General features: G+C 42.3%; 1 protein-coding gene across 1 annotated transcript; it reads left to right on the forward strand.

Moving 5' to 3' along the window:
* Nucleotides 1–6,290: 6,290 nt before the first annotated feature.
* On the forward strand, nt 6,291–21,566 carry LOC106589256 (synapse differentiation-inducing gene protein 1-like). Its single transcript, XM_014179014.2, has 4 exons — nt 6,291–6,750; nt 8,594–9,096; nt 19,736–19,873; nt 20,753–21,566. Exons 2-4 carry the CDS (start codon nt 8,665–8,667, stop codon nt 20,912–20,914), a joined length of 732 nt encoding a protein of 243 aa, XP_014034489.1. The 5' UTR covers nt 6,291–6,750; nt 8,594–8,664; the 3' UTR covers nt 20,915–21,566.
* Nucleotides 21,567–24,973: the final 3,407 nt, after the last annotated feature.

The raw sequence follows: 24,973 nt of genomic DNA on the forward strand, positions 1-24,973 counted from the left end.
GTTCTAACATCTATTGGAGAGCATTCCACATGTCCACATACTTTTGGTCATGTAGTGTATTTACTGGCACTAAACAACTGTTGATGCGGATGTGGTTGGATTTAGCTATTTGCATCCTGTAAATGGTTAAGTCATTGCCTAATAGATTCGCCTGGTGACATGTCAGAAGTATTAAAGCTTAATTCCAGTGTCCAGAATGTGTCACGTCACTGTTTTGCTATGCTTGCATTAAAATCCCATCTATATTAATGTTATGTAAACACTATTTACAATGATAAATTAAAGGCATGAAATCTTAAGAAGCTTATGAGGGCATAAAGGACAACCAAATTGTCAGGCTTATGATAAATGCATGAGTTTTATCTGAAATATTAATCAAACGTAAATGCAGTGATTTTAAAAGTATTAATTTGTTTCTCATGCACTGCACCTGAATGTTAGGGTTTGATTTATTTTAAGTTTGACCATGTCCTTGAGCTCAGACTCAGACATAGACAATTTTGAATGGTAGATTATGTAAGGCACTGTTATAGAAACAGAGGAAATTAAAAATACACTTTCACTGGGTATGGGGGTCATGTCCCCCCACACACATATTCTTAAATTGCATTTTTCTCCCCCCCAGTTTTATTATTTCACTGTGATACAAACAGCAGAAACAGTGTGTTTAGGACCATGCAGACGCCTCCGAGCAGTCGGATAGGCTGTTTGGAAAGTTCTGCTAGCTGGATTTAGGACCGGGCTGACAGGCTATGTGAAGGCAAAGCTTCTGGAAGGCTGGCTGGACCAGCACGGGAGACATGAGCAGACAGTAGTTCAGTGTGTATGTGCTGCGCTCTTTCACCAAGTTGTAAAGGCAAGCAGAGCAGAAACTGGCTACTCTTTAGTTGACTGATGTAGCTGACATGGTAACTACTGTTTAACTTAACAGAAAAAAAACTTAACGTGTTTATTTGCAGTGCTGAGCTAGTATTGTAACTGACATGTAATGTTAGCTAATGTTTCATCCCCTCTAGACTGAATGAATTAGCTACGCTAGCTAGTAGCTACCACAGCCAGGTCAGCTCTAGCCTCGAGCTATCTGTTCATTGCGATATGAGGTGGCTATTACTACTATCTAACAGCAGTTGTTTGTATGGAAATGTTTTGTAGCCTTTGTTTTGTCAAGTTTCAACAAAAGTAAATTAATTTGGCTAGCTTTCACTTTACATTTTTTTTATTATATATTTTTTATTTTGGTAAATGATGTACCATTAGAGAGAGAGAGCTGGCCAAAAGTTGTCTGCTGTTAGCTATTCCTTTTGCCTCATTCACACTAGGCCTGAATCAAACGGTGAAACCATCAGCCTGTCACGGTTGTCGTAAGGAGAAGTGGACCAAAGTGCAGCGTGTGTGTCGTTTCACATTTTATTTTCACTGTGAAACTATGCGAGACATACAAAATAAATTGAACGAACAAAACAACAAACCGTGACGCAGAGTTACAAAATACACCTACTCAAAATCAATCTCCCACAAACCCAGGTGGAAAAAAACCCTACTTAAGTATGATCTCCAATTAGAGACAACGAGGACCAGCTGCCTCTAATTGGAGATCATCCCAAACAAAACCCCAACATAGAAATACAAAACTAGAACCTGACAACATAGAAATAGAAAACATAGAGAGAAAAAACCCTGTCACGCCCTGACCTACTCTACCATAGAAAATAACATCTTTCTTTGGTCAGGACGTGACACAGCCAAATGATTGAAGATCAATATTCTGATGTTTTTTCAGTGCAATGTGTTTTTATTAGTCCGTATAGCAATGTAACGTTATTGATCTGTCAGTTTCCCTAGCTAATTCCCTACTTTTCACACTGACACAGTAATAAACAGCTCTAACGTTACACACTTCACTGTCATGGTGCACAGTAAAGGTCTGCGTGGGATGAAGAATCCCACTCCCTTCCCCAACTGCACACCTGCTGGCTTTCTGTCAGACTCTCACCCGCTACCGCAAGAACTGAGCGGTCCCGCAATGTTATTTTAGGCGTACGTGACGCAGCTTATTTGACCGCTATGGTTCCAGCAATTTTGCCCCTATAGGCAATATCAAATGCGCAAAAATAACTTAAGAAATTGTTTAAATTACAAGAGATTCTCACATGGCTTTTATGTTACAGTAGGCTACCTGTATTACTGGGCTGTATCAGCCCATATGCTAGATGTAGTTTGAAGAGAGCAGTGTAGGAGACTTGCACTTTCTCGTGAGCTATTTTTATAGCCTACCTTTTAGGAGTGGGAAGATTTTCAGACTGAGAAACATGGGTGTCAATATTTAGGCCTATTTCTAGGAAATGTAGTAAACTATTTAGGAAGTAGATTTCCTTGAAAAGAGAACTGCCCCATACATCTCTGCCCATGCATAGGCCATAGCCTACTCTATTTAAATGAGACCACAGGCGCACCTGATCTCGCAGGTATTTGTATTTATTATGGATCCCCGTTAGCTGCTTCCAAGGCAGCAGCTACTCTTCCTGGGGTCCAGCAAAATTAAGGCAGTTATACATTTTTAAAACATTACAATACATTCAGAACAGATTTCACAACATATTAAGTGTGTGCCCTCAGGTCTCTACACTACTACCACATGTCTATAACATGAAATCAATGTGTACGTGTGTATAGTGTGTATGCTATCGTGTGTTCGTATGCATGTGTCTATTTTTGTGTTGCTTCACAGTCCCCACTGTTCCATAAGGTGTATTTGTATCTGTTTTTTAAATCTAATTTTACTGCTGACATGAGTTACCTGATGTGGAATAGAGTTTAATGTAGTCGTGGCTCTATGTAGCACTGTGCACCTCCCATAGTCTGTTCTGGACTTTGGGGACTGTGAAGAGACCTCTGGTGGCATGTCTTGTGGGGTATGCATGGGTGTCCAAGCTGTGTGCCAGTAGTTCAAACAGACAGTTCGGTGTGTTTAACATGTCAATAACTCACACATACAAGTAGTGATGAAGTCAATCTCTCCTCCACTTGAGCCAGGAGAGATTGACATGCATATTATTAATGTTAGCTCTCTTTGTACATCCAAGGACCAGTCATGCTGCCCTGTTCTGAGCCTAACCTATGTGCGTGTTGTGCCTTTTCATTGATGATTAAATGTTTTGATTACACTTTGACTCATGTTGATTGAGCGTCCTCCACTTCTTTCCATTATCAATAGCCAATTTATTTACAGACACTGGAGTAAACTACAGTCTAATCATATTTAAGTTAATTTCCTATTTAAGTTAACTGCCATGTGATTCTCCACCCAGGTTTGCAGCCTCCTCTATTTCAATGAGACCACACAGTCCTACTAGTTGCACTTGAACTCTAACTCCCAACTAGGAGAGGTAGGCTACTATTGAAGCAGTGAATAATGTGGAAAAATATGTGTCTTTAATACATAAAGCAGAAAGAGGACCGTTTCCAAATAATCTGAGGGACACAAAAATATTTTCATCCGGAAGTCGTCTGTCTGACTGCCGGCAGCATGAAAAATGACGACCTCGCCGCAATGATCTCTGTAGGGACGTGCAGGTGCACAGCCAGCCCTCTAATGCACAGTCAGTACGCAACATTGCTCATCATGTCTTAGCAGAATCAGATGGTGTCATGGGGTCCCAGCAGGGTCAGATGGCCAGGGAAGACCAGTCTATAGAGCTCAGGTGAATTTTGCAGTATATTAACAATATCAGTGAATGATACAATGTTCCATCTTGAATTGATGGGGAGACCTACTATAGCTACAGGACAGCAGCTTAGTCTTAAAGCTACAGTCTGGGATCTGGGAATAATGGTCATTTCAATTATTGAACCATTGGTTCTATTCTTGGATTGAATAATGTATAAATGTACACAAAGGTCATTCTTTGTCATGCCTCATTTTAGGAGGATCAGATGGTGACAAGGGTTTCAGCAGGGTCAGGCAGCCAGGGAAGACCAGTCTGTGACGGAGTAGAGGTGACTTTTTGCAGATACAACACTTTATTCTCTCTGTGCAGAAAACACTGGACAAGCCAGATGCTATTTTAAGGCAGTCTGACAAACCTCCAAAGTTGATTTCCAAACTTTATCAAGGGTTGAGAGAGGCTTTTCCCAATGACACAAAACATGCAAAACAAAAATGTGAGGAAGACCTGGTAGAAGCTATTGATGATGATGAATGGATACAGATATGTTTGAGTCATGTTCATATCATGTCAGACATAAATAACTGCAGCTGTAGACCATCCACAGAACGTACTAAACTCAGCAAAAAAAGAAACGTCCCTTTTTCAGGACCCTGTCTTTCAATGATAATTAGTAAACATCTAAATAACTTCACAGATCTTCATTGTAAAGGGTTTAAACACTGTTTCCCATGCTTGTTCAATGAACCATAAACAATTATGAACATGCACCTGCGGAACAGTCGTTAAGACACTAACAGCAAGTTCATAATTGTTTATGGTTCATTGAACAAGCATGGGTAACAGTGCTTAAACCCTTTACAATGAAGATCTTTGAAGTTTAGATTTTTACTAATTATCTTTGAAAGACAGGGTCCTGAAAAAGGGACGTTTCTTTTTTTGCTGAGTTTATTTGAGGTGTATGTGGGTTTTTTGTTTCCAAACCCTTCTCTTGGGAATACATTTTGTTTAAGCTGGGAACTGGGAAGGAACTTGTGTTGGTAGAGAACTGAGTTATAGACTAGACCAGTGGGGTTCGGCGTGCAGGCAGCTCAGGCTGCTGGTTGGTCTGGCTGAAATTTGATATAGAGGAGGTTTTAATAAAGACATTCAAAAGTCTTTGTATTTTTTAAAGAGTTGTTCATTTGTTAGGCTATTGGTTAAAGGTGCAACACAAAATGTATTCTTGAATTACCTTTGATCTAGTTCAGTCTTATTAAAACTTCTTAGGGATCAAATCCCTTTAGCGGGATTTGACAACATCCGGTGAAATGGCAGAGCGCCAAATTCAAATTAAATTACTATAAATATTTAACTTTCATGAAATCACAAGTGTAATACATAAAAAGAAAGCTTAAGTTGTTAATCCAGCCACCATGTCAGACTTCAAAAAGGCTTTACGGCAAAAGCAAACCATGCGATTATCTGGACAGCGCCCCATCATACAAATGCATAACAAACATTTTTCAACCAGGGAGGTGCGACACGAAAGTCAGAAATAACGATATAATTCATGTCTTACCTTTGAAGATCTTCTTTTGTTGGCACTCCAAAATGTCCCAGAAACATCACAAATGGTCCTTTTGTTCGATAAATTGCTTCTTTATATCCCCAAAATGTCCATTTATTTGGCGCGTTTGATTCAGAAAAACACCGGTTCCAACTCGCCCAACATGACTACAAATGATCTAATAAGTTACCTGTAAACTTGGTCCAAACATTTCAAACAACTTTCCTAATCCAACTTTAGGTATCCTAAAATGTAAATAATCGATAAAAATTAAGACGGAATATACTGTGTTCAATAGCGGATAAAATCAAAGTGAAGCGAGCTACAGGTTGCGCGCACCAAACAAAAGAGTCCACTTGGCTTGACACTCATTCTGAATAGCCATACTTCTTCATTTCTCAAAGGAATAACATCCACCAATTTCTAAAGACTGTTGACATCTAGTGGAAGCCATAGGAACTGCAACCAGGTGCCTCATAAATCTATTTTCCCATAGAAAATAATAGAAAACACAATGAACTCAACAACAAAAATATCCTGGATGGTTTGTCCTCGGGATTTCGCCTGCCAAATACGTTCTGTTATACTCACAGACATTATTTTAACAGTTTTAGAAACTTTAGAGCATTTTCTATCCAGATCAACCAATTATATGCATATCCTAGCTTCTGGGCCTGAGTAGCAGGCAGTTTACTTTGGGCACGCTTTTCATCTGGACGTGAAAATACTGCCCACTATCCCAAAGAGGTTTTAATCACTTAAACATATGTAATAATGATCACTTACCTTGCTTGATTACTGTGGGCATTTTTGCTTACTTTTTGTTCTAAATAGAGACGGCATATTGGATTGTGTAAAAATGCAGGATGCCCCCAAAAAAGTATGGGGGAGGTTATGCCTAAAAAATAAAAAGAGTACAAGGAAGTTATAAGTAAAATGAGTAGGCTACTGATACTACAGTCATACTCAGTCACCCGCTGAAAAAAAGGAACATGGAAGTCTGTGTCAGTCGATACTAGTGTAGGACATCAAGACGAGTATCTGTCCATACGATGATGCTTGCGGCTGGAGGCATCATCACCGGCACCGCGCACTGAAACACAGATGAGCAGGGGTGATTTTAAGACCAAGCAAACTCAGTAGACTAGGCTACAACCGACTTTGTAGCCTATCGCAGTGGATGGAAAACATATATTCAACGTACTTTATGTGAGCTATAGCTATTATTGATAGTTATTTAGAGAGTTATTGAGGAAGTGAAACTATGTGGTGAGTGTGCGTAATCAACACCTCTCCAATACGCAGCGGTCTGTCTTGTCAGCTCAGAGAGCGCGGTTCGTCAGTGCATGCTCCAGCAGAGACCGAAAGTTACCAGCACATTGGTCCTCGTTGTCTTTTATAAATGTCTCCAATTTTATGTGAACTACAGAGGTGCCGGGGTATGATTTTGAACCCCATTCCCTTTCCATTGACTCCTGGACAACAGTAAAAGGGGAATGCTATTGAGGCAGTCCGTGGCAGGATCTTGTACAATAGGTAAGATCGATGGACTAATTGATACCTTGAATTGCCTTGAATTAATTGCATTACATACTGTCATGCATTTTCAATTCCATTAGATATGAATAATTAATGTAATAACGTATTTATAGAGACAGACTGCGATTGATGAATGTGTGGAATAGGAATGAATGTGTGACATTTCAGAATTGGGCATTCAATTAGCCATAGATGTATTCCAAATTGGACTACGCAACGTAAAAGACTGTTAGAAATGATTTGTCATTTCAGATCATCGTTGTCACCTCTCAAAAATGTATTCTACTCACATTAATCAACGAGAGAGAGAGCAGCTCATGAGCCCTCTTCACGCTTACTAAACTGAGCTCTCCAACCAGAGACTCATATAAACATAAGTGCATGTCACTGTCTGTCTGATGAATTATTAGTGGACATAAAATATGCTCTTTGTTGTGTAATGTACTGTGAAGGGAAAATTCCTCTTTTCTGAAAAGCAACAGAGATGCATCCTCAAAGGCATATGAGAATCACTTTGTAATTCTAAAGCGAAGGCAGTACACTGAAAAAACACAAATCATAATTGATGCTTTGCCTTGACATGCAGAGAAGCACTTGCGTGCTGTGGGAATCTTCCCAAATGGACATGATTTTTCATAGAGTCAAAGGTCCAGACTGAAATGACATTATTGCTCCATCCCTTGGATAAGCTCCTTAATGTACATGTTCTGTGATATTGCTCCTGGGTGAATGAATCCCCCAAAACATTTCCAAGAATGAAGGATAAATTAATATTCAGAAATCCGTCCCACCAAGCCTTCTTCTTCCACACAGAAACAGCTACATGATGACTAATCTGACATAGCCATCTTAATGCCATATTCCATATAAGACATATAAGATGCATTGATTATGCTATAGGATACGGGATATAGTCTCACTGGGTTTTTCCATTGCCTGAGATGTATGAGAGAAAATTAAGCTTATATGTTCTCCTCTCATCAGAGCCTCAGTGAGTAGGCTTGGGTGGAAAGATTAATTAGCTGTACAAGAAGGTCTTCTCATTGACCTCCTCTGGGACTGAGCTGATACGCTTTCGTTGGCTACTAGTTCTATTTATGCTAATTTCCCTGTCTGATAGTGAGAGAGGGAATAGTGGTGAGTTTTCCCAGCATTTCAGAGCGCATGAATCATACTGCTTAAAACAACAAACTAGCTCACAGGAGGACATGTTACCCTGGCGACACGCTCCCCTGATGCTGTTACTGACATAATTGAAATAGCATCTTGAGAATACACTTACCGTGAAAAGACCTATGCTATTTCCTTTCATGCTTTGTTTAGCTTTTTAAAAGTCAAGTGTCTCTACAGTCAACATAACTGGAGCTTGTTCATGACCTATGAGAGGCTTTCCCCCACTTCTAGAACGGGGTACTCCAACGATGCAGCGATGACTACTTCATAGAGGGTATCTTAGCACTATGATCAGTATGCATTAAAAAATCCTCCAACATCTGTCTTCATCTCACTTGTTGGTATGGAGGGAGGGAAAATGATGGGGGACTTTTTACCACCGTTTTTATATGAATTCAGGGGCATGAAATGTGCAACAGTGACAGATGGTAATTTGGTGGTTCACACCATGTGAGGTGTAATACTGTGTGAAGAATATTCCCAGCTCTTAAACCATGTCTCCAATCTACAAGTGTGCTGCATCAGCTTCTTCTGATCAACACCCTATATAGATGCATTTAGCTGGTTCTATTGTAAATGCATCAGTGAGAGTTTCATACAATTGAATGTCATCACATATCATACCTCATCCCACTTTCCATAACTATACCTGTCTTGTCCTTTCTAGCTCCCAGCCTGTTATCAACGCTTGCGGTCTATCCACTCTGATCTCCCTGAAGTCCCTCTCTGTCCCCCACCATGGAGAATCTGAGTGAGCTGCAGAACCCGCTCCTAGATAAGACCAGCAGCAGACACATGGTCCACAACGACTACCAGGCTTACCAGGGCGACTACCCGAACCACCAGTGCCAGGAGAACATCATTGGCTACTTCGTCACAGGGAGCAACGGCAAGACTAAGGCCCAGCAGTTTCTGGATGCCACCTCTCTGCACCTGGCAGTGGAGGCCTTCTATAGGCCCAACTTAATCCTGTACAAGGACGATGTCAGCCTCCAGAGCAAGGACTCTAAGAGTGAGAGCTCTGAGACCACCTTCACAGAGAACAAGGACAGTGTGGTGGGAGTGGAGGGAGCCCCCATAGAGGACCCTCAGGACAAACTACTAGGAGAGAAGGATGTGAAGATCCAAACGGTCTCCTATGAGGTGGAGGAGGAGGGACATGAGTATGAGGTGAGAGTTCACACAGAGGGCAACCAACTATAAGTGACCAGCTAGAACTTTGGATTTGGGATGTGATGTTGCTCATACAGGCAAAACATTGAGCATTGTTAAGATCTAAAGGCTCTTTCATTAGTGGAGAGCACTTGGACATAGAAAATAACAAGGTTACCTCAAATGGTGTGTATTTTATTAGTTGCAGAAAGCTATCAGGGATGTATATTAACAGAATAATCGGTCAGGGCACTCAATACTGTTCATGTTAATTAACAAAGCTCCCTACCTCTTGCTAATAGGCTGTTAAAGCTGCCAGCATGATTCATGCCTATTTGTTTCATCTAACCGTCTGTTCACTAAATGGAAAGTTTGATGTATTTTAAAGCACTTCAAATCCAATAGAGCGGTAGTTTTTCTGTTCCGTAATTGTTGGCAAATCTCCCTGTTCATTTTGATCATATCACTCCAGGCCTTTTGTTATATTAGGACAAAACTGTGACTAACCACTGCAAATTAAAATGGTGACAGTGGGAGAACAACTTCTTTAGAAAAGTGGCTACATCTAATTTCATGCAGTAGGGTTGTGAAATACCCAGTGCTGTGAGTTGGCAGCAGGGGAGTGATCCCTAACTGGTCTTACCATCGGTCCAGCTCCTGTCACTAGCAGTTCATTAATGCCAGAATGCAGTGCTTTGAAAGTATTATTAAGTGGAGACTGGGCTGAAACATGACCCCGACACAGGTAACCCAGCAGATCAGTTATTCCAGGTCGATTCACAGAATAAATGAATCTTTTTTTATTTTTTTATTCAAGCACTTCGGCAAATTTTTCAGATGTAAGTGGTATGATTGAGCATTCATTGGGGTTTCACACATCTTTCACCCCTGAGTCCTTTATGCAAAATCAATGTTTTCCATGAAATAACAGGAGCACATTTTGTTTAGTCACCAATATATAAGCTAATGATAGGCTCACCATTTAGTCATTTTAACTTGTGGTGGATATAGAAAATAAGGATCTGCTGTAGTCCAAATCAAACCAAGATTCTTTATTTCTGAGCTCAGAGAGTAACAGATTTACATAGAGCACTGTAGACAGTCTGAATTCCGAGTCATTAGGTGATAAGCGTATATCTTTATAGTTTCCTGTTACTTTATCTATACAAGGACACAGGATGATACTCCCAAGAACAGGAGATTATAGTAGGACAGATTCACATAGTTTCACAAGGTTAGTCACATACTCAGTTATGTGGACACATACAATAAAAATTTCCCATGACAAACTTTAAGACTTTTCTTCGGCAGCTGCTTCTCTTGGTTTACCCTCTGTTCGAAGCAGTTGTGTGTGTGTGTGTGTGTGTGTATACACACATGTGTGTGCGTGTGTGTGCGCGTGTGTGTGGCACACCGTGTGTAGGTAAATGTAGTTCCAGGAATTGGAGATGGAGTGAGTGTGGCATTCAGGTGGAGATCAGAGCTCTGTAGAAGGCTTTTAAAGTGAACATGCTCTCAGCACACTAAGACAAGAGGGAAAGAGCCTAATGATTGTTCTTACATGTCAAAGCCAATATCTGCTATTAGTTATTCTACACATGTGTTTGTGTTCATCAAAAATGATTCTGGAAACCCTGCATCTGTATACATACAAGACATGGTATACATACAAGACATACAAGGAATACAGGGATATGATGGATTTAACTATTACACACGATAACACGTGACTGGACCATGGCCTCAATGGCACCCATCTCATTTATTTTGTTTTGGTAAACTCTCTGGCAATGTTTTATATTTGTATTTGTCTTTATTATGGATCCCCATTAGCTGCTGCCAATCGCAGCAGCTACTCTTCCTGGGGTCCAGCAACATTAAGGCAGTTATACACATTTAAAAACATTACAATACATTCACAGATTTCATTACACACTGTGTGTCCTCAGGTCCCTACTCCACCACTACCACTTATCTACAATACAAAATCCATGTGTACGTGTGTGTATAGTGCGTATGTTATTGTGTCTGTGCGTGTGTGTGGCATGCATATTATTAATGTTATCTCTCTGTGTACATCCAAGGGCCAGCCGTGCTGCCTTGTTCTGAGCCAATTGCAATTTTCCTACGTCCCTTTTTGTGGCACCTAACCACACGACTGGTCCAGTTGCGACAGAACTAGGGCCTATAGGATCTGCCTTGTTGATAGTGCTGTTAAGAAGGTAGAGCAACACTTTATTATGACAGACTTCTCCCCATGTTAGCTACTGTTGTATCAACATATTTTAACCATGACAGTTTACAAGCCAGGGTTACTCCAAGCAATTTATTCACCAAAAACCATGTTATTTATTACAAGATTTAGTTGAGGTTTAGGGTTTAGTGAATCATTTGTCCCAAATACAATGCTTTTAGTTTTAGAAATTATTTAGAACTAACTTATTCCTTGCCACCCACTCTGAAACTAACTGCAGCTCTTTGTTAAGTGTTGTAGTCAATTCAGTCGCTGTAGTAGCTGACATGTATGTGTTTACTCAAAGCTCAAAGCCAGTGGCGTGTCATTAGTAAAGATTGAAAAAAGTAAGGGGCCTAGAGAGCTGCCCTGGGGAATTCCTGGTTATACCTGGATTATGTTAGAGAGGCTTCCATGAAAGAACACCCTCTGTGTTCTGTTTGACAGGTAAATCTGTAAAGTCATAACATGTTTTTCCAGCAGCAGACTATGATCAATAATGTCAAAAGCCACACTGAAGTCTAACAAAACAGCCCCCACAATTGCAGAAAGCAACGTTTTCCAAAATGCCAACACTTTAGTTTGATGGGGAATCAGGACATTGCTGGTGTGTTGGGGGCAAAATGAGATTAAGGCCTAGGTGTGGGTGGATGATGCCAGTCCCTAGTGACACGGGCCACAGCCGTTTCTGTGTGCCCTGCCATCATTAACAAGCCTTCTGGTAGAGCAGCCTGAGGATAATTAACAGACCAGGGCAGTGGCAGAGTCTCATCAATTACACTGGCCTCAAAATGCACTGGTAGCTCAGCTTGCCACTACTGGCTGGCTGGCTCACTGACTGACTGGCTGACACTCAGATTGGATGTTAGTGTAATGCACCAGTGTCTGTCAGTTTGCCCACACCTAGGGGTTAGATTGTATCAGATCCGCGTAAGCTGACACCTGCAAAGCAGTTGTTTTGGCTTTGTTGGAGGTGGAACTGAGTTAGAGCTGTCAAATCCACAAGCGGCTCCCAAATAAAATAAAATACACATTTTATTGGTCACATACACATGGTTAGCAGATGTTAATGCGAGTGTAGTGAAATGCTTGTACTTCTAGTTCCGACAGTGCAGTAATATCTAACAAGTAATCTAGCAATTTCCCAACATCTACCTAATACACATAAATCTAAAGGGGTGAATGAGAATATGTACATCTAAATATATGGATGAGCGATGGCCGAGCAGCATAGGAAAGGTGCAATAGATGGTATAAAATACAGTATATACATATGATATGAGTAATGTAAGATATGTAAACATTATTAAAATGGCATTATTTAAAGTGCCATTGTTTAAAGTGACAAGTGATCCATTTATTAAAGTGGCCAGTGATTGGGTCTCAATGTAGGCAGCAGCCTCTCTGAGTTAGTGATTGCTGTTTAGCAGTCTCATGGCCTTGAGATAGAAGCTGTTTTTCAGTCTATCGGTCCCAGCTTTGATGCACCTGTACTGACCTTGCCTTCTGGATGATAGCGGGGTGAACAGGCAGTGGCTCGGGTGGTTGTCGTCCTTGATTATCTTTTTGGCCTTCCTGTGACATCGGGTGCTGTAGGTGTCATGGAGGGCAGGTAGTTTTCCCCCGGTGATGCGTTGTGCAGACTGCACCACCCTCTGGAGAGACTTGTGGTTGAGGGCGGTGCAGTTGCCGTACCAGGCTGTGATACAGCCTGACAGGATGCTCTCGATTGTGCATCTGTAAAAGTTTGTCAGGGTTTTGGCTGACAAGCCAAATTTCTTGAGCCTCCTGAGGACACTGTCTGTGTGGGTGGACCATTTCAGTTTTTCTGTGATGTGTATGCCGAGGAACTTAAAACTTTCCACCTTCTCCACTGCTGTCCTTTCAATGTGGATGGGGGGTGCTCCCTCTGCTGCTTCCTGAAGTCCACGATCATCTCCTTTGTTTTGTTGATGTTGAGTGAGAGGTTGTTTTCCTGACACCACACCCGAGTGCCCTCACCTCCTCCCTGTAGGCTGTCTCATTGTTGTTGGTAATCAAGCCCACTACTGTTGTGTCGTCTGCAAACTTGATGATTGAGTTGGGGGCGTGCATGGCCACGCAGTCATGGGTGAACAGGGAATACAGGAGGGGGCTGAGCACGCACCCTTATGGGCCCCAGTGCTGTGGGTCAGTGAAGTGGAGATGTTGTTTCCTACCTTCACCACCTGGGGGCGGCCCATCAGAAGGTCCAGGACCCAATTGCACAGGGCAGGGTTGAGACCCAGGGCCTCCAGCTTGGTTATGAGCTTGGAGGGTACTATGGTGTTGAATGCTGAGCTGTAATCAATGAACAGTATTCTTACGTAGGTATTCCTCTTGTCCAGATGGGATAGGGCAGTGTGCAGTGTGATGGCGATTGCATTGTCTGTGGACCTGTTGGGGTGGTATGTAAACTGAAGTGGGTCTAAGGTGGCCGGTAAGGTGGAGGGGATATGACCCTTGACTAGTCTCTCAAAACACTTAATGATGACAGAAGTGAGTGCTACGGGGCGGTAGTCATTTAGTTTAGTTATTTTTGCCTTCTTGGGTACAGGAAGAATGGTGGCCATCTTGAAGCATGTGGGGACAACAGACTGGACTAGGGAGCGATTGAATATGTCCATAAACACACGAGCCAGCTGATCTGTGCATGCTCTGAGGACGCGGCTTGGGATGCCGTTTGGGCCAGCAGCCTTGCGAGGGTTAACACGTTTAAATGTTTTACTCACGTCGGCAATGGAGAAGGGGAGGGGGGGGGGGCGCAGTCCTTGTTAGCGGACTGCGATGGTGGCACTGTATTATCCACAAAGCGGGCAAAGAAGGTGTTTAGTTTGTCTGGAAACGTGACGTGGCTGGTTTTATTTTTGTAGTCCGTGATTTCCTGTAGACCCTGCCACATACGTCTCGTGTCTGAGCCGTTGAATTGCGACTTGTCCCTGTACAGGCATTTCACTTGTTTGATTGTCTTGCGGAGGGAATAACTACACTGTTTATATTCAGCCATATTCCCAGACCTCTTTCCATGGTTAAATGCGGTGGTTCACAGTTAGGGTAGGTTTTAATAGTCACAGTGGGTACACCTCCAATGTACTTCTTTATAAACTCACTCACCGCGTCAGCATATAGATAGATGTTGTTATCTGAGGCTGACTGGATCAAAACAATCTTGTAGCGTGGATTCCGATTGGTCAGACCAGCGGTGAATGGTTCTAGTCACTGGTATATCCTGTTTGAGTTTCTGCCTATAAGATGGTAGGAGCAAGATGGCGTCATGGTCGGATTTGCCAAAGGGAGGGTGGGGGAGGGCTTTGTATGCATCGCGGAAGTTAGAGTAGCTGTGATCAAGTGTATTACCCCTGTGAGTAGTGCAATCAATATACTGATAGAATTTAGGTAGCCTTGTTCTCAAATTTGATTTGTGAAAACCCCCAACTACAATTAATGCAGCCTCAGGATACATGGTTTCCAGTTTACATAGAGCCCAGTGAAGTTCCTTGAGGGCCGTCTTGGTGTCTGCTTGAGGGGGAATGTACACAGCTGTGACGATAACTGATGAGAATTCTCTTGGGAGGTAATATGGCCAGCATTTGAATTTAAGGAATTCTAGGTCAGGTGAGCAGAAGGACTTGAGTTCCTGTATGTTGTTATGATTACACCATGAGTCGTTAAACGTATAGCATACACCCCCGCCTTTCCTCTTCCCAGAGAGGTGTTTATCTCTGTTGGCACGATGTTATGGAGAAGCCCGGTGGCTGTACCGATTCCAAAAACATATCCCGAGAGAGCCATGTTTCTGTGAAAGAGAGAATGTTACAATCTCTGATGTCTCTCTGGAACCCTTGCTCGAATTTCATCTACCTTGTTGTCAAGAGATTGGACATTGACGAGTAGTATACTCTGGAGCGGTGGGCGATGTGCACGTCTACGGAGCTTGACCAGGAGGCCGCTCCGTCTGCCATTCCGTCTGCCGCTTCGGCGGCACCATTGTTTTGGGTCAGATTCTGGGATTAGATCCATTGTCCTGGGAGTGGTCCAAACAGAGGATCCGCTTCGGGAAAGTCGTATTCCTGGTCGTAATGTTGGTAAGTTGACGTTGTTCTTATATCCAATAGTTCTTCCCGGCTGTATGTAATAAGACTTACGATTTCCTGGGGTAACAATGTAAGAAATAATACATAAAAAACTAAATACTTCATAGTTTCCTAAGGACTCGAAGTGAGGCGACCATCTCTGTCAGTGCTATTGGCTGCACAGAGTCGCATTAATAGAAATCCCTTGCAGCCTTGTTTACAAGTTTGAACACTGGAATGAGAGATGTAATCTATCCCTCGATTAGGCTGATAGAAATTCTCATTATTTAGTTTAAAGGGGCAGTGCTGTAAAAAATGTGATTTTCCAAATTGTGAAAGGTTATGATAATGGCCTTTTTGTGTAAGAATCGTTTGAAAAGAAATCCTGGAATTTCAGCCTGATGGAGTTTTTGGCCCAGATCATGACATCACAATCTGAACTGATTATTCTGACCAATGACCAGTCATCTTTTATTTCCATATGTAAGCAGGTTAGGTTCTAGAGTTTAGACCAGGCCTGGGCAATTATTTTCCATGGAGTGCCACATTAGAATATATTTCTGCCAGAATCATATTACAGGATTATAGATCATGTGTTTGACTGTGTTGACAGAAATATCTACTGTAAATCACATCCAGATATGCTATTTATTTTACTTATTTAACATGCAAAGAAATAAACCACATCTATGTTCTCCTTTTGGTAGGTATTTTCATTATTAAACATGCACTGAACTACACTGAGAGAAAAGTACACTGTGCATTCAGCACCACGGACAGAACTCTTGTTAATGGGTATGCACAAAAACACAAGAAAGAAAGAGAGCTCAACATTACATTTAAACTACTCAATCAGTGTGAGGAGTGAAGTCTCTGATGAGCATTGACTAGAGCAGTGAAGTCAGGTATAGTTTCTGACATCACTATGAGCAGGATTGCTGAGAGGTGAGAGTCAGTAAGAGATGATCTGTGCCTTGACTTGTTATATTTCATCACTGAAAATGTCTATTCAAATACATAGGTTGACCCAAACAATACAAACATCTTCTGAGCCTGACTCCTAATCTTTGGAAAGTTTTGTTCATCGAGAGATGCATAGAACCTCAATAGTTCTCCAATCACTGCATCAGACTGAAGATTGATAAGCTCAAGTTGCAGGTCAGTGGGAGCGTTATCCACATTGAAGGTGAAAGGAGAGGAAACCAACAGCATGTCATTTTCCAACACCTTGAAATCCTCAAAACGACAAGAAAACTCACCGTTCAAAGCACGCAGCAGCTATGTATACTTCTCCCGTAGGTCATCTGATAGGGAACAGACTAGTGGTGTCGGAAGGTGGGTGAGATTGTTGGCTTCTACTTGATTGGTCAGGAGAAGTAATTTTCCTTTGAAGGCTTTGACAAGGATGTACATCTGATGTGCAAAAAGGCCCTTCCCTTGTAGTTTGGAATTCAGTTCATTCATGAAGGCCATGATGTTCATGGTGAAGGCAAAATCAGCCAACCATTCTTTATGTTGCATTTGAGGGAAATCCACATATTTTCCTTTCATTTGCAGAAACTCAGCAATCTCCGACATCAGGTCCCACACCCTTTTAAGCACCTTCCCCAAAATCAGCCATCTCACGTTTGTGTGGTAGGGGAGATCTGCATGACCCGAGTCTGTCTCTTCCAAAAGTGAGACAAACTGCCTGTTTAAAGATTTTGCTCTTATGAAGTTTACCACTTGAGTGACTGTATCCACAATATGGCTCATTTTCAGAACACATTTACAGAGCACCTCCTGATGAATAATTCAATGCAGGAAAATAATTTTCTGATCTGGGTTCAGCTCAGCTACATGATCTTGTATCCTTTTCAAAAGGCCAACGTTTTTTCCTGTCAAGTTTGGGCACCCATCTGTGGTCACACTGGATAACTTTTCAAAACTCAATCCCAGCTTTGCCACACACTTATTAATCTCCTCCAATAAATAGTTCCCTGTGGTTGTGTTCTTCATTGACTGCACTGAAGCAAGCTCCTCTGTAATGTCAAGGTCTGGGGTTATGCCTCGTAAGAATATCAACAACTGTGTCGTGTCACGTGCATCACTGCTCTCATCCAGGGCCAAGGAGAAATAGGTGAAATCCTTTACCTTGTCTTTCAACTGTTGTTCAATATTTTCTGCGATGTCCTCAACACTCCGTGTCACTGTTTGTCTTGACAAGGAAACATTTTCAAACAGCTCTTTCTTGTCGGGACAAAGTATTGCTGCAGTCAATACATTTTTTTCTCATGAATTTGCCCTCAGCGAATGGCTTGCTATGTTTAGCAATTTTGTGGGCCATGCATAGCTAGCTCTCGCCATTCCGTCTTTGGTGAATGCAGTTTTGTGAAAAGTCCTTGCTGCTTTTGCAACTGAGAAAGCAACTCTTTCGATGCACTTGCCCTCTGCTCAGAAGACATATTCCTATATTTCTCTGCATGCTTCGTCTGGAAGTGTCGGGACAAGTTGTAGTCTTTCAAGACAGCGATGCTATCTTTGCACACTAAGTACACAGCTTTCCCTGATACCTCAATAAATAACTATTTCGATGTCCACTCTTGCTGGAACACCCTACATTCATTGTCTACTTTCCTTTTCTTTGAAATCTTTGAAAAACGAATTTTTGCGCAATTTCTAGCTAGCTACTATTTGTAACTGTGACATGTGTATCAGCCTGTCAGTCACTGTCTGTCCTCGTGCAGTTGTTATTTATACGTGCCTTCAAAATAAATGGCCCACAAGCGGTGGGAGTTAAATCATTACACAAAGGCGAGTATTCATTGGGCTTTTAATTTTAAAAACAAATACGTTTTTCAAAACTTTATTATCACAAATTCTTTATGTGATCTGAGCATTATTCCGCAGGCTGTGTTGAATCAGGTTGCGGGCCACATACGGCCCCCGGGCCAGACTTTTCCCAGTACACAGTTGAATCTAGGCCCCAGTCTACAAATCTATCCACAGGAGCATGGGAATCCATTAGAAATGTGCTTGGATATGGAGAATCTCACCTGGTGCTTCAGGTGTACACCAGGAATGAAATAGATCATTTCAGAGGCCAATTGTGGGACAAAGTCTCGTGATCATTGGTTATGCATGTGGGTCTCTGTGTGTAACTTCAAACATAATTGTCATAGCTTCTGTAGCTACATATGAAATGTATTATGTAATACATTTTAGGCCCTCTGTCACTTTCTCTCTACAAGCACAGTACTTGTAGCATTTCATGCACAATGCAAGGACACTTCAAAATGCTTATCCCTCTCTCTATCATGTTTGCCAATGGGTGAGAGGGTGAGATGAGGGTTTTGCTGCTATGTCCACTTTGTCTACACACTCTCTATGCCTCTTCCTCTCTCCTCTCGTCCTCTTTAAATTGGCTCATTTATTTTCGGCCCTGAACATCCATTTCCATTTTCTATCCTCCCTCAGTCCCACAGGTTTGTTTGATCCCTGTTAGTAACAAGACTAACAAATGAATCCTATCCTGATGGAGGGAAATTCATTTAAACAAACAGCATCTCCCGCTCTGGGAGAACAGCAAAGGTGAGGCCATCTCTTCTTAAAGGTCATCCCAGTGATGTGGCTCCTCGTGTTTTGCTATTCACTTTTGTCCCCGTGCCAGAGTGCCCATAGCAGCGTCTGACTTTCCTATTCATTAGCCCCTCAGCTACCCAGGGGCCTCTGAGGAAAATCAAGGTACAGTATGGGAAGAGACCACACTGGCCCTCAGAACATTCACAGCCTTTCAAGCAAGACGGGCAAAATGACGAGGGGTGGTGGGGTGAGTGTGGAGACAGGGAGGCAATTTAGCACATAAATGCCAATGTGTTCTTCCTGTTTCTCCTGTCATCTGGTGGTGATGAAACAATCTGTTAATCCAGTGTTATCTGTCATGCCGCTCATGGGTGTTGACAGAAATACAAATCCTCTCTGCCTGGCTGAGCCCATCATGTCCTGCGTGTAAGCAGAACAAGGGCAGATATACCTGGTGGTTTTTGTAATCTAATGTCAAACTGTTAGGTGTTACAGTAACGGTAACAGCAAGGTGTGTGCTCACACATTATTGACACTATCTCTATAGTGCGAAGTCGGATTCAGGTCCATGGAACAATGTTCTCTAATCTGATCCTATAACCTTGCTGATTATTGTTTTATAAATAAAAGTGATGTGCCCCTATTGGTGGGACACGCTTACTCACAGCACAAACTATACTGAGAATTCATCAAATTGTGGCAGTAGAATATGACACGAGTAGCTCACATACCAGTCTTGTCCGGTCCCCCTCTCTCCTTTTCTCCTTCCCAGAGCGACAGCTCCAGTGACACTGAGAGTGAGGACAACTTCATCATGTTGCCCCCTCGGGACCACCTGGGCCTGGCCATCTTCTCCATGCTCTGCTGCTTCTGGCCCCTAGGGATCGCTGCCTTCTACTTCTCCCAGAGGGTGAGTCCAGGACCCAGGCCCCACTTCACCCCTTTATAGCTACTACCCTGTTATTAATGCTAATTACCCCCAGCACTCTCTGCAAGGTCAGTAGGCACAAGTGCTCTCTCTCTCTCAAGTGCTAACACAGCCCATTTTCCACACCCATCGCCCTCTACAAATTATTGCAGACCATTGACTGCGTAAACTGCATAGGTTCTGTCCCCTTTTACTCTTGTGAACACAAGCAGCAATACCACTGAGAGAGAAATGTAAACTGTGTACAGTTAAAACTAAAGGTTGACTGTGCCACATATGCAGTGTTTTATTTTATTTTAATTGAGTCAATCAAAAACGTCATAAATACATGTTATTTTATGTTAGCAATACATTGCCCACATGACTGTCTAGCAGATACTATCTAGCTACATGTATTTTTCAGTAGATAATGAATAGACATGATCTGCTTCCCCTGGGACTGTCTCGCCATTGTGACATTGTGATTATATTGAACCCCAGGTCTATCTATAAATAGCAGCAATTTAGTGAGCAGGTTCTGAATGCAGCAGGGCCCCTCCCTGCCCCTTAATCCAACTATAATTTATCTCAGTGGATCGCAACATCTCTCAAACTAATTGCAAAGACAATTAAATTGCAAAATGACCCTAATAAAGTATTCAAAGGGACAAATGGGTTATGGGCCAGTCTTTTTCAGAGGGATCCAAAAACATCTAAACAACACATTAGTCACTGTCAAAACGGTAGTGACATAATTGCCATAGCAACTAATGGCTCCCCGGGAACAATTCATTGTTTTCTCTCCCTACAGTGAATTTACACCTACTCAAATTTTTCTCAGTCATATGTAATCATGACTAATTTGTCTCTCCTTTGTCTCAGACTAGCAAGGCCATGGCTAAGGGAGACTTCTCTAGGGCAGGCAGTAGCTCCAGAAGAGCCCTGTTCCTCGCTGCTCTCTCCATCACCATTGGGGCAGGGATGTACGTGGGGGTGGTGGTGGCCCTTGTAGCCTACCTGTCCAAGACTAGGGGACACTTATAGGAGCAGGACCAGGGCCACAGGGGAGAGTGCTTGGGAAATCTTCCCTGCTATGGCAACCCTGAAGCACCAGTCTACATGTGGCTCTGTCTGGATGTTTTGGTTGTGGAGCAGCAGAGAGGAGAGAGGAGGAGAAGAAGGACCAGGGGGAGAGACAGCCACTTTTCTCTAGGTCTATCTACCTGGTAAGGATGTTTGAGGATCACAGAATAATGAGGGAAAACCCCTAAAGGAAAGAAGAACTACTGTCCCACAATGACTGTTCTGCTCCTCTACATGAATGAGATGAAAGCTAGTGAAGTAGATGTGATGATACAGTACTACCTACATTTCAGAGCTAACCACCTTCACTGATCTTCATTATGATCATGGAGGCCCCATCCATATTTGTAGCTGTTCTCTGTAAATACTTCTTGTGCAGATGGTGTTTTGGGCCGTATTGATTTTCATGCCACAGTGAGTTATAATGAACCTGTCATTGTGTCGGAAATGCAAAACCAAGAAGGCGTACTTTCATGATTATTCATCAAACTGTTCGCCAGTCCAGTCCAGGAGAATCAACTGCCATCCCTTAATAGACTCTAGACAAGGAAAACTGTGTTTATTGTGCACTGTATATCCTGTCAGAATAAATACATTTTGCATGAATAATGAGTTTTCTGTTTCCTGTCTTTCTCTGTGGAGAGAGGCATCACTGACCGTGTAATAGAGGGACATCAGAATGCACTGTTGAACAATGTGAGTTACAGTAACAGTCAAAAGTTTGGACACACCTACTCATTCAACAGTTTTTCTTTATTGTACAATTTTCTACATTGTAGAATGATAGTGAAGACATCAAAACTATGAAATAACACATATGAAATAATTTAGTAACCAAAAACATTTTAAACAAATCAAAATATATTTTTGATTTTAGATTCTTCAAAGTAGCCACCCTTTGCCTTGATAACAACTTTGTACACTCTTTGCATTCTCTCAACAAGCTTCATGAGGAATGCTTTTCCAACAATCTTGAAGGAGTTCCCACATATGCTGAGCACTTGTTGGCTGCTTTTCCTTCACTCTGCAGTCCAACTAATCCCAAACCATCTTAATTGGGTTGTTGTGGAGGCCAGGTCATCTGATGCAGCACCAACACTCTCCTTCTTGGTCAAATAGCCCTTACACAGCCTGGAGGTGGGTTTTGGGTCATTGTTCTGTTGAAAAACAAATGATAATCCCACTAAACACAAGCCAGATGGGATGGCGTATTGCTGCAGAATGCTGTGGTAGACATGCTGGTTAAGTGTGCCTTGAATTCTAAATAAATCACTGACAGTGTCACCAGCAAAGCACCCCCACACCATCACACCACCTCCTCCATGCTTCACAGTGGGAGCCACACATGGGGAGATCATTCGTTCACCTACTCTGCGTCTCACAAAGACAGGGCGGTTGGAACCAAAAATCTCAAATTTGAACTCATCAGACCAAAGGACAGATTTCCACCGTCTAATGTCCATTGCTCGTGTTTCTTGGCTCAAGCAAGTCTATTCTTCTTATTGGTGTCCTTTAGTAGTGGTTTCTTTGCAGCACTTCAACCATGAAGACCTGATTCACGCAGTCTCCTCTTAACAGTTGATGTTGAGATGTGTCTGTTACTTGAACTCCGTGAAGCATTTATTTGGGCTGCAATCTGAAGTGCAGTTCATTCTAATTAACTTATTCTCTGCAGCAGAGGTAACTTTGGGTCTTTCTTTCCTGTGGCGGTCCTCGTGAGAGCCAGTTTCATCATAGCCCTTGATGCTTTTTGCGACTGCTCTTGAAAAAACTTTCAAAGTTCTTGAAGTTTTCCGGACTGACTGATCGTCATGTCTTAAAGTAATGATGGACTGTTGTTTCTCTTTGCTTATTTGAGCTGTTCATGCCATAATATGGACTTGGTATTTTACCAAATAGGGCTATCTTCTGTATACCACCCCTACCTTGTCACAACACAACTGATTGGCTCAAACGCATTAAGAAGGAAAGAAATTCCACAAATTAACTTTTAACAAGCCACGCCTGTTAATTGAAATGCAATCCAGGTGACTACCTATTGAAGCTGGTTGAGAGAATGCCAAGAGTGTGCAAAGCTGTCATCAAGGCAAAGGGTGGCTACAGTACTTTGAAGAATCTCAAATATTAAATACTGGTAATTTACTACATGATTCCACGTGTTATTTCATAGAAAGATCCTTGAGTGGGTGTTTCCAAACTTTTGACTGGTACTGTATTTTGTCAATTTGCTCACCTCCCGGCTTCTCCCCACACTGGCACGGCTTATTCTGTTATCTGCGTTTGGCATCTCTCATGAGGTGACTCTAGCTGCCAAGAAGCTGAAAGCTCAGGAACAAAGAATACATTCTGGAGTCAGGGTGTCAGAACGAAACGAGTGCAGTATTTTATTCACCTGGAGACTGGAGAGCCATCAAGCCCATATCTCTCTCTCTCTCTCTCTCTCTCTCTCTCTCTCTCTCTCTCTCTCTCTCTCTCTCTCTCTCTCTCCCCCCTTCTCTACGGTATCTATGTATCTCTCTCCTGCTCTCTCTCAAACTCCCTTTCAACGCCAGCATAATGACCCAAATACACGGGAGACGTTCGTAACTATTAACATGTCCTTGAGTTCCCTCTTTGTGAGTTTGAATAAGAACATGAACCACAGGATATGATATAATCTTTGAACTCAGTGATGCACAGTGATGTATAGAAATTATGACGTATGCAGATAACTACCTCCCTACCTGTCAAGGGCACCTCCAGCTGAATTCTTGTTAAAGCAGTCACAGCAAACAGCTAATGTTAACAGAGAACAGAATGTTTACCGTCCTACTCTGAGATGAAGGAGACCATTGACCACCATTATGGGAAAGTGGCATTAGTGCTCTTTCATTCAAGGTCGGAAATAGATATTGACCTGGTAGATGGCTAGGGGGAAGGAAGTGTGCAGGTTTTAATGTGACCTCATCTGTTCCCTTTTCAGCTCCACTCCCTTTTCAGTATCTCAGGACTCTAATGGAGGGACTGGTCCAGCAGGGAGGATGGGGTCAAAAGAGCTCCTCTCATCAATGAATTCTGTATGGGGTGTTGAAGGTCGGCGAGAGTGGGTGAGTGAGTGAGTGAGTGAGTGAGTGAGTGAGTGAGTGAGTGAGTGAGTGAGTGAGTGAGTGAGTGAGTGAGTGAGTGAGTGAGTGAGTGAGTGAGTGAGTGAGTGAGTGAGTGAGTGAGTGAGTGAGTGAGTGAGTGAGTGAGTGAGTGAGTGAGTGCAGCATGTGTTCTCTGTTCAATAGGGAGGAAAGCTAAGACCACCAGAAGCAAACTGATTCATACTGTATACTGTAAGTCATCCATCCCCCTTGGAATACAACTTTGTAAATAACTGCAGGATGTGTTTGAACTGTGGTAACTAATTATTGTATTTTGTTAATTCCATTCTTATAAGCAGAATAAATATGCAGAACAGGGCAGATATATTATTTGAGAATCATACATTTGTCTGTATTTTTATTCACTTTGTTTTGCTTATTTGGTCTAAAACACCTTTCCAGTCTAGACATTGTAACGTTTTTTGATTCAGACATAATCCTATCACTGCTGCTTGACTGTGTTTTCATGAAAATGAGTGTCACATCCAAAGACCTTTCATTTCCCTCAAACAAAAATGACAGGGAGGAAACTGAATGGGGCATATCCACATTGAACTGAGGGAGGAAATGGAATGGGGCAGATCCACATTGAACTGAGGGAGGATATGGAATGGGGCATATCCACATTGAACTGAGGGAGGACATTGAATGGGGCAGATCCACATTGAACTGAGGGAGGACGTTGAATGGGGCAGATCCACATTGAACTGAGGGAGGAAATGGAATGGGGCATATCCACATTGAACTGAGGGAGGAAATGGAATGGGGCAGATCCACATTGAACTGAGGGAGGAAATGGAATGGGGCAGATCCACATTGAACTGAGGGAGGACATTGAATGGGGCAGATCCACATTGAACTGAGGGAGGAAATGGAATGGGGCATATCCACATTG

This window comes from Salmo salar, chromosome 01, assembly GCF_965601325.2.
Source record: "Salmo salar chromosome 01, fSalSal1, whole genome shotgun sequence".
NCBI classification, from domain to species: domain Eukaryota; kingdom Metazoa; phylum Chordata; class Actinopteri; order Salmoniformes; family Salmonidae; genus Salmo; species Salmo salar.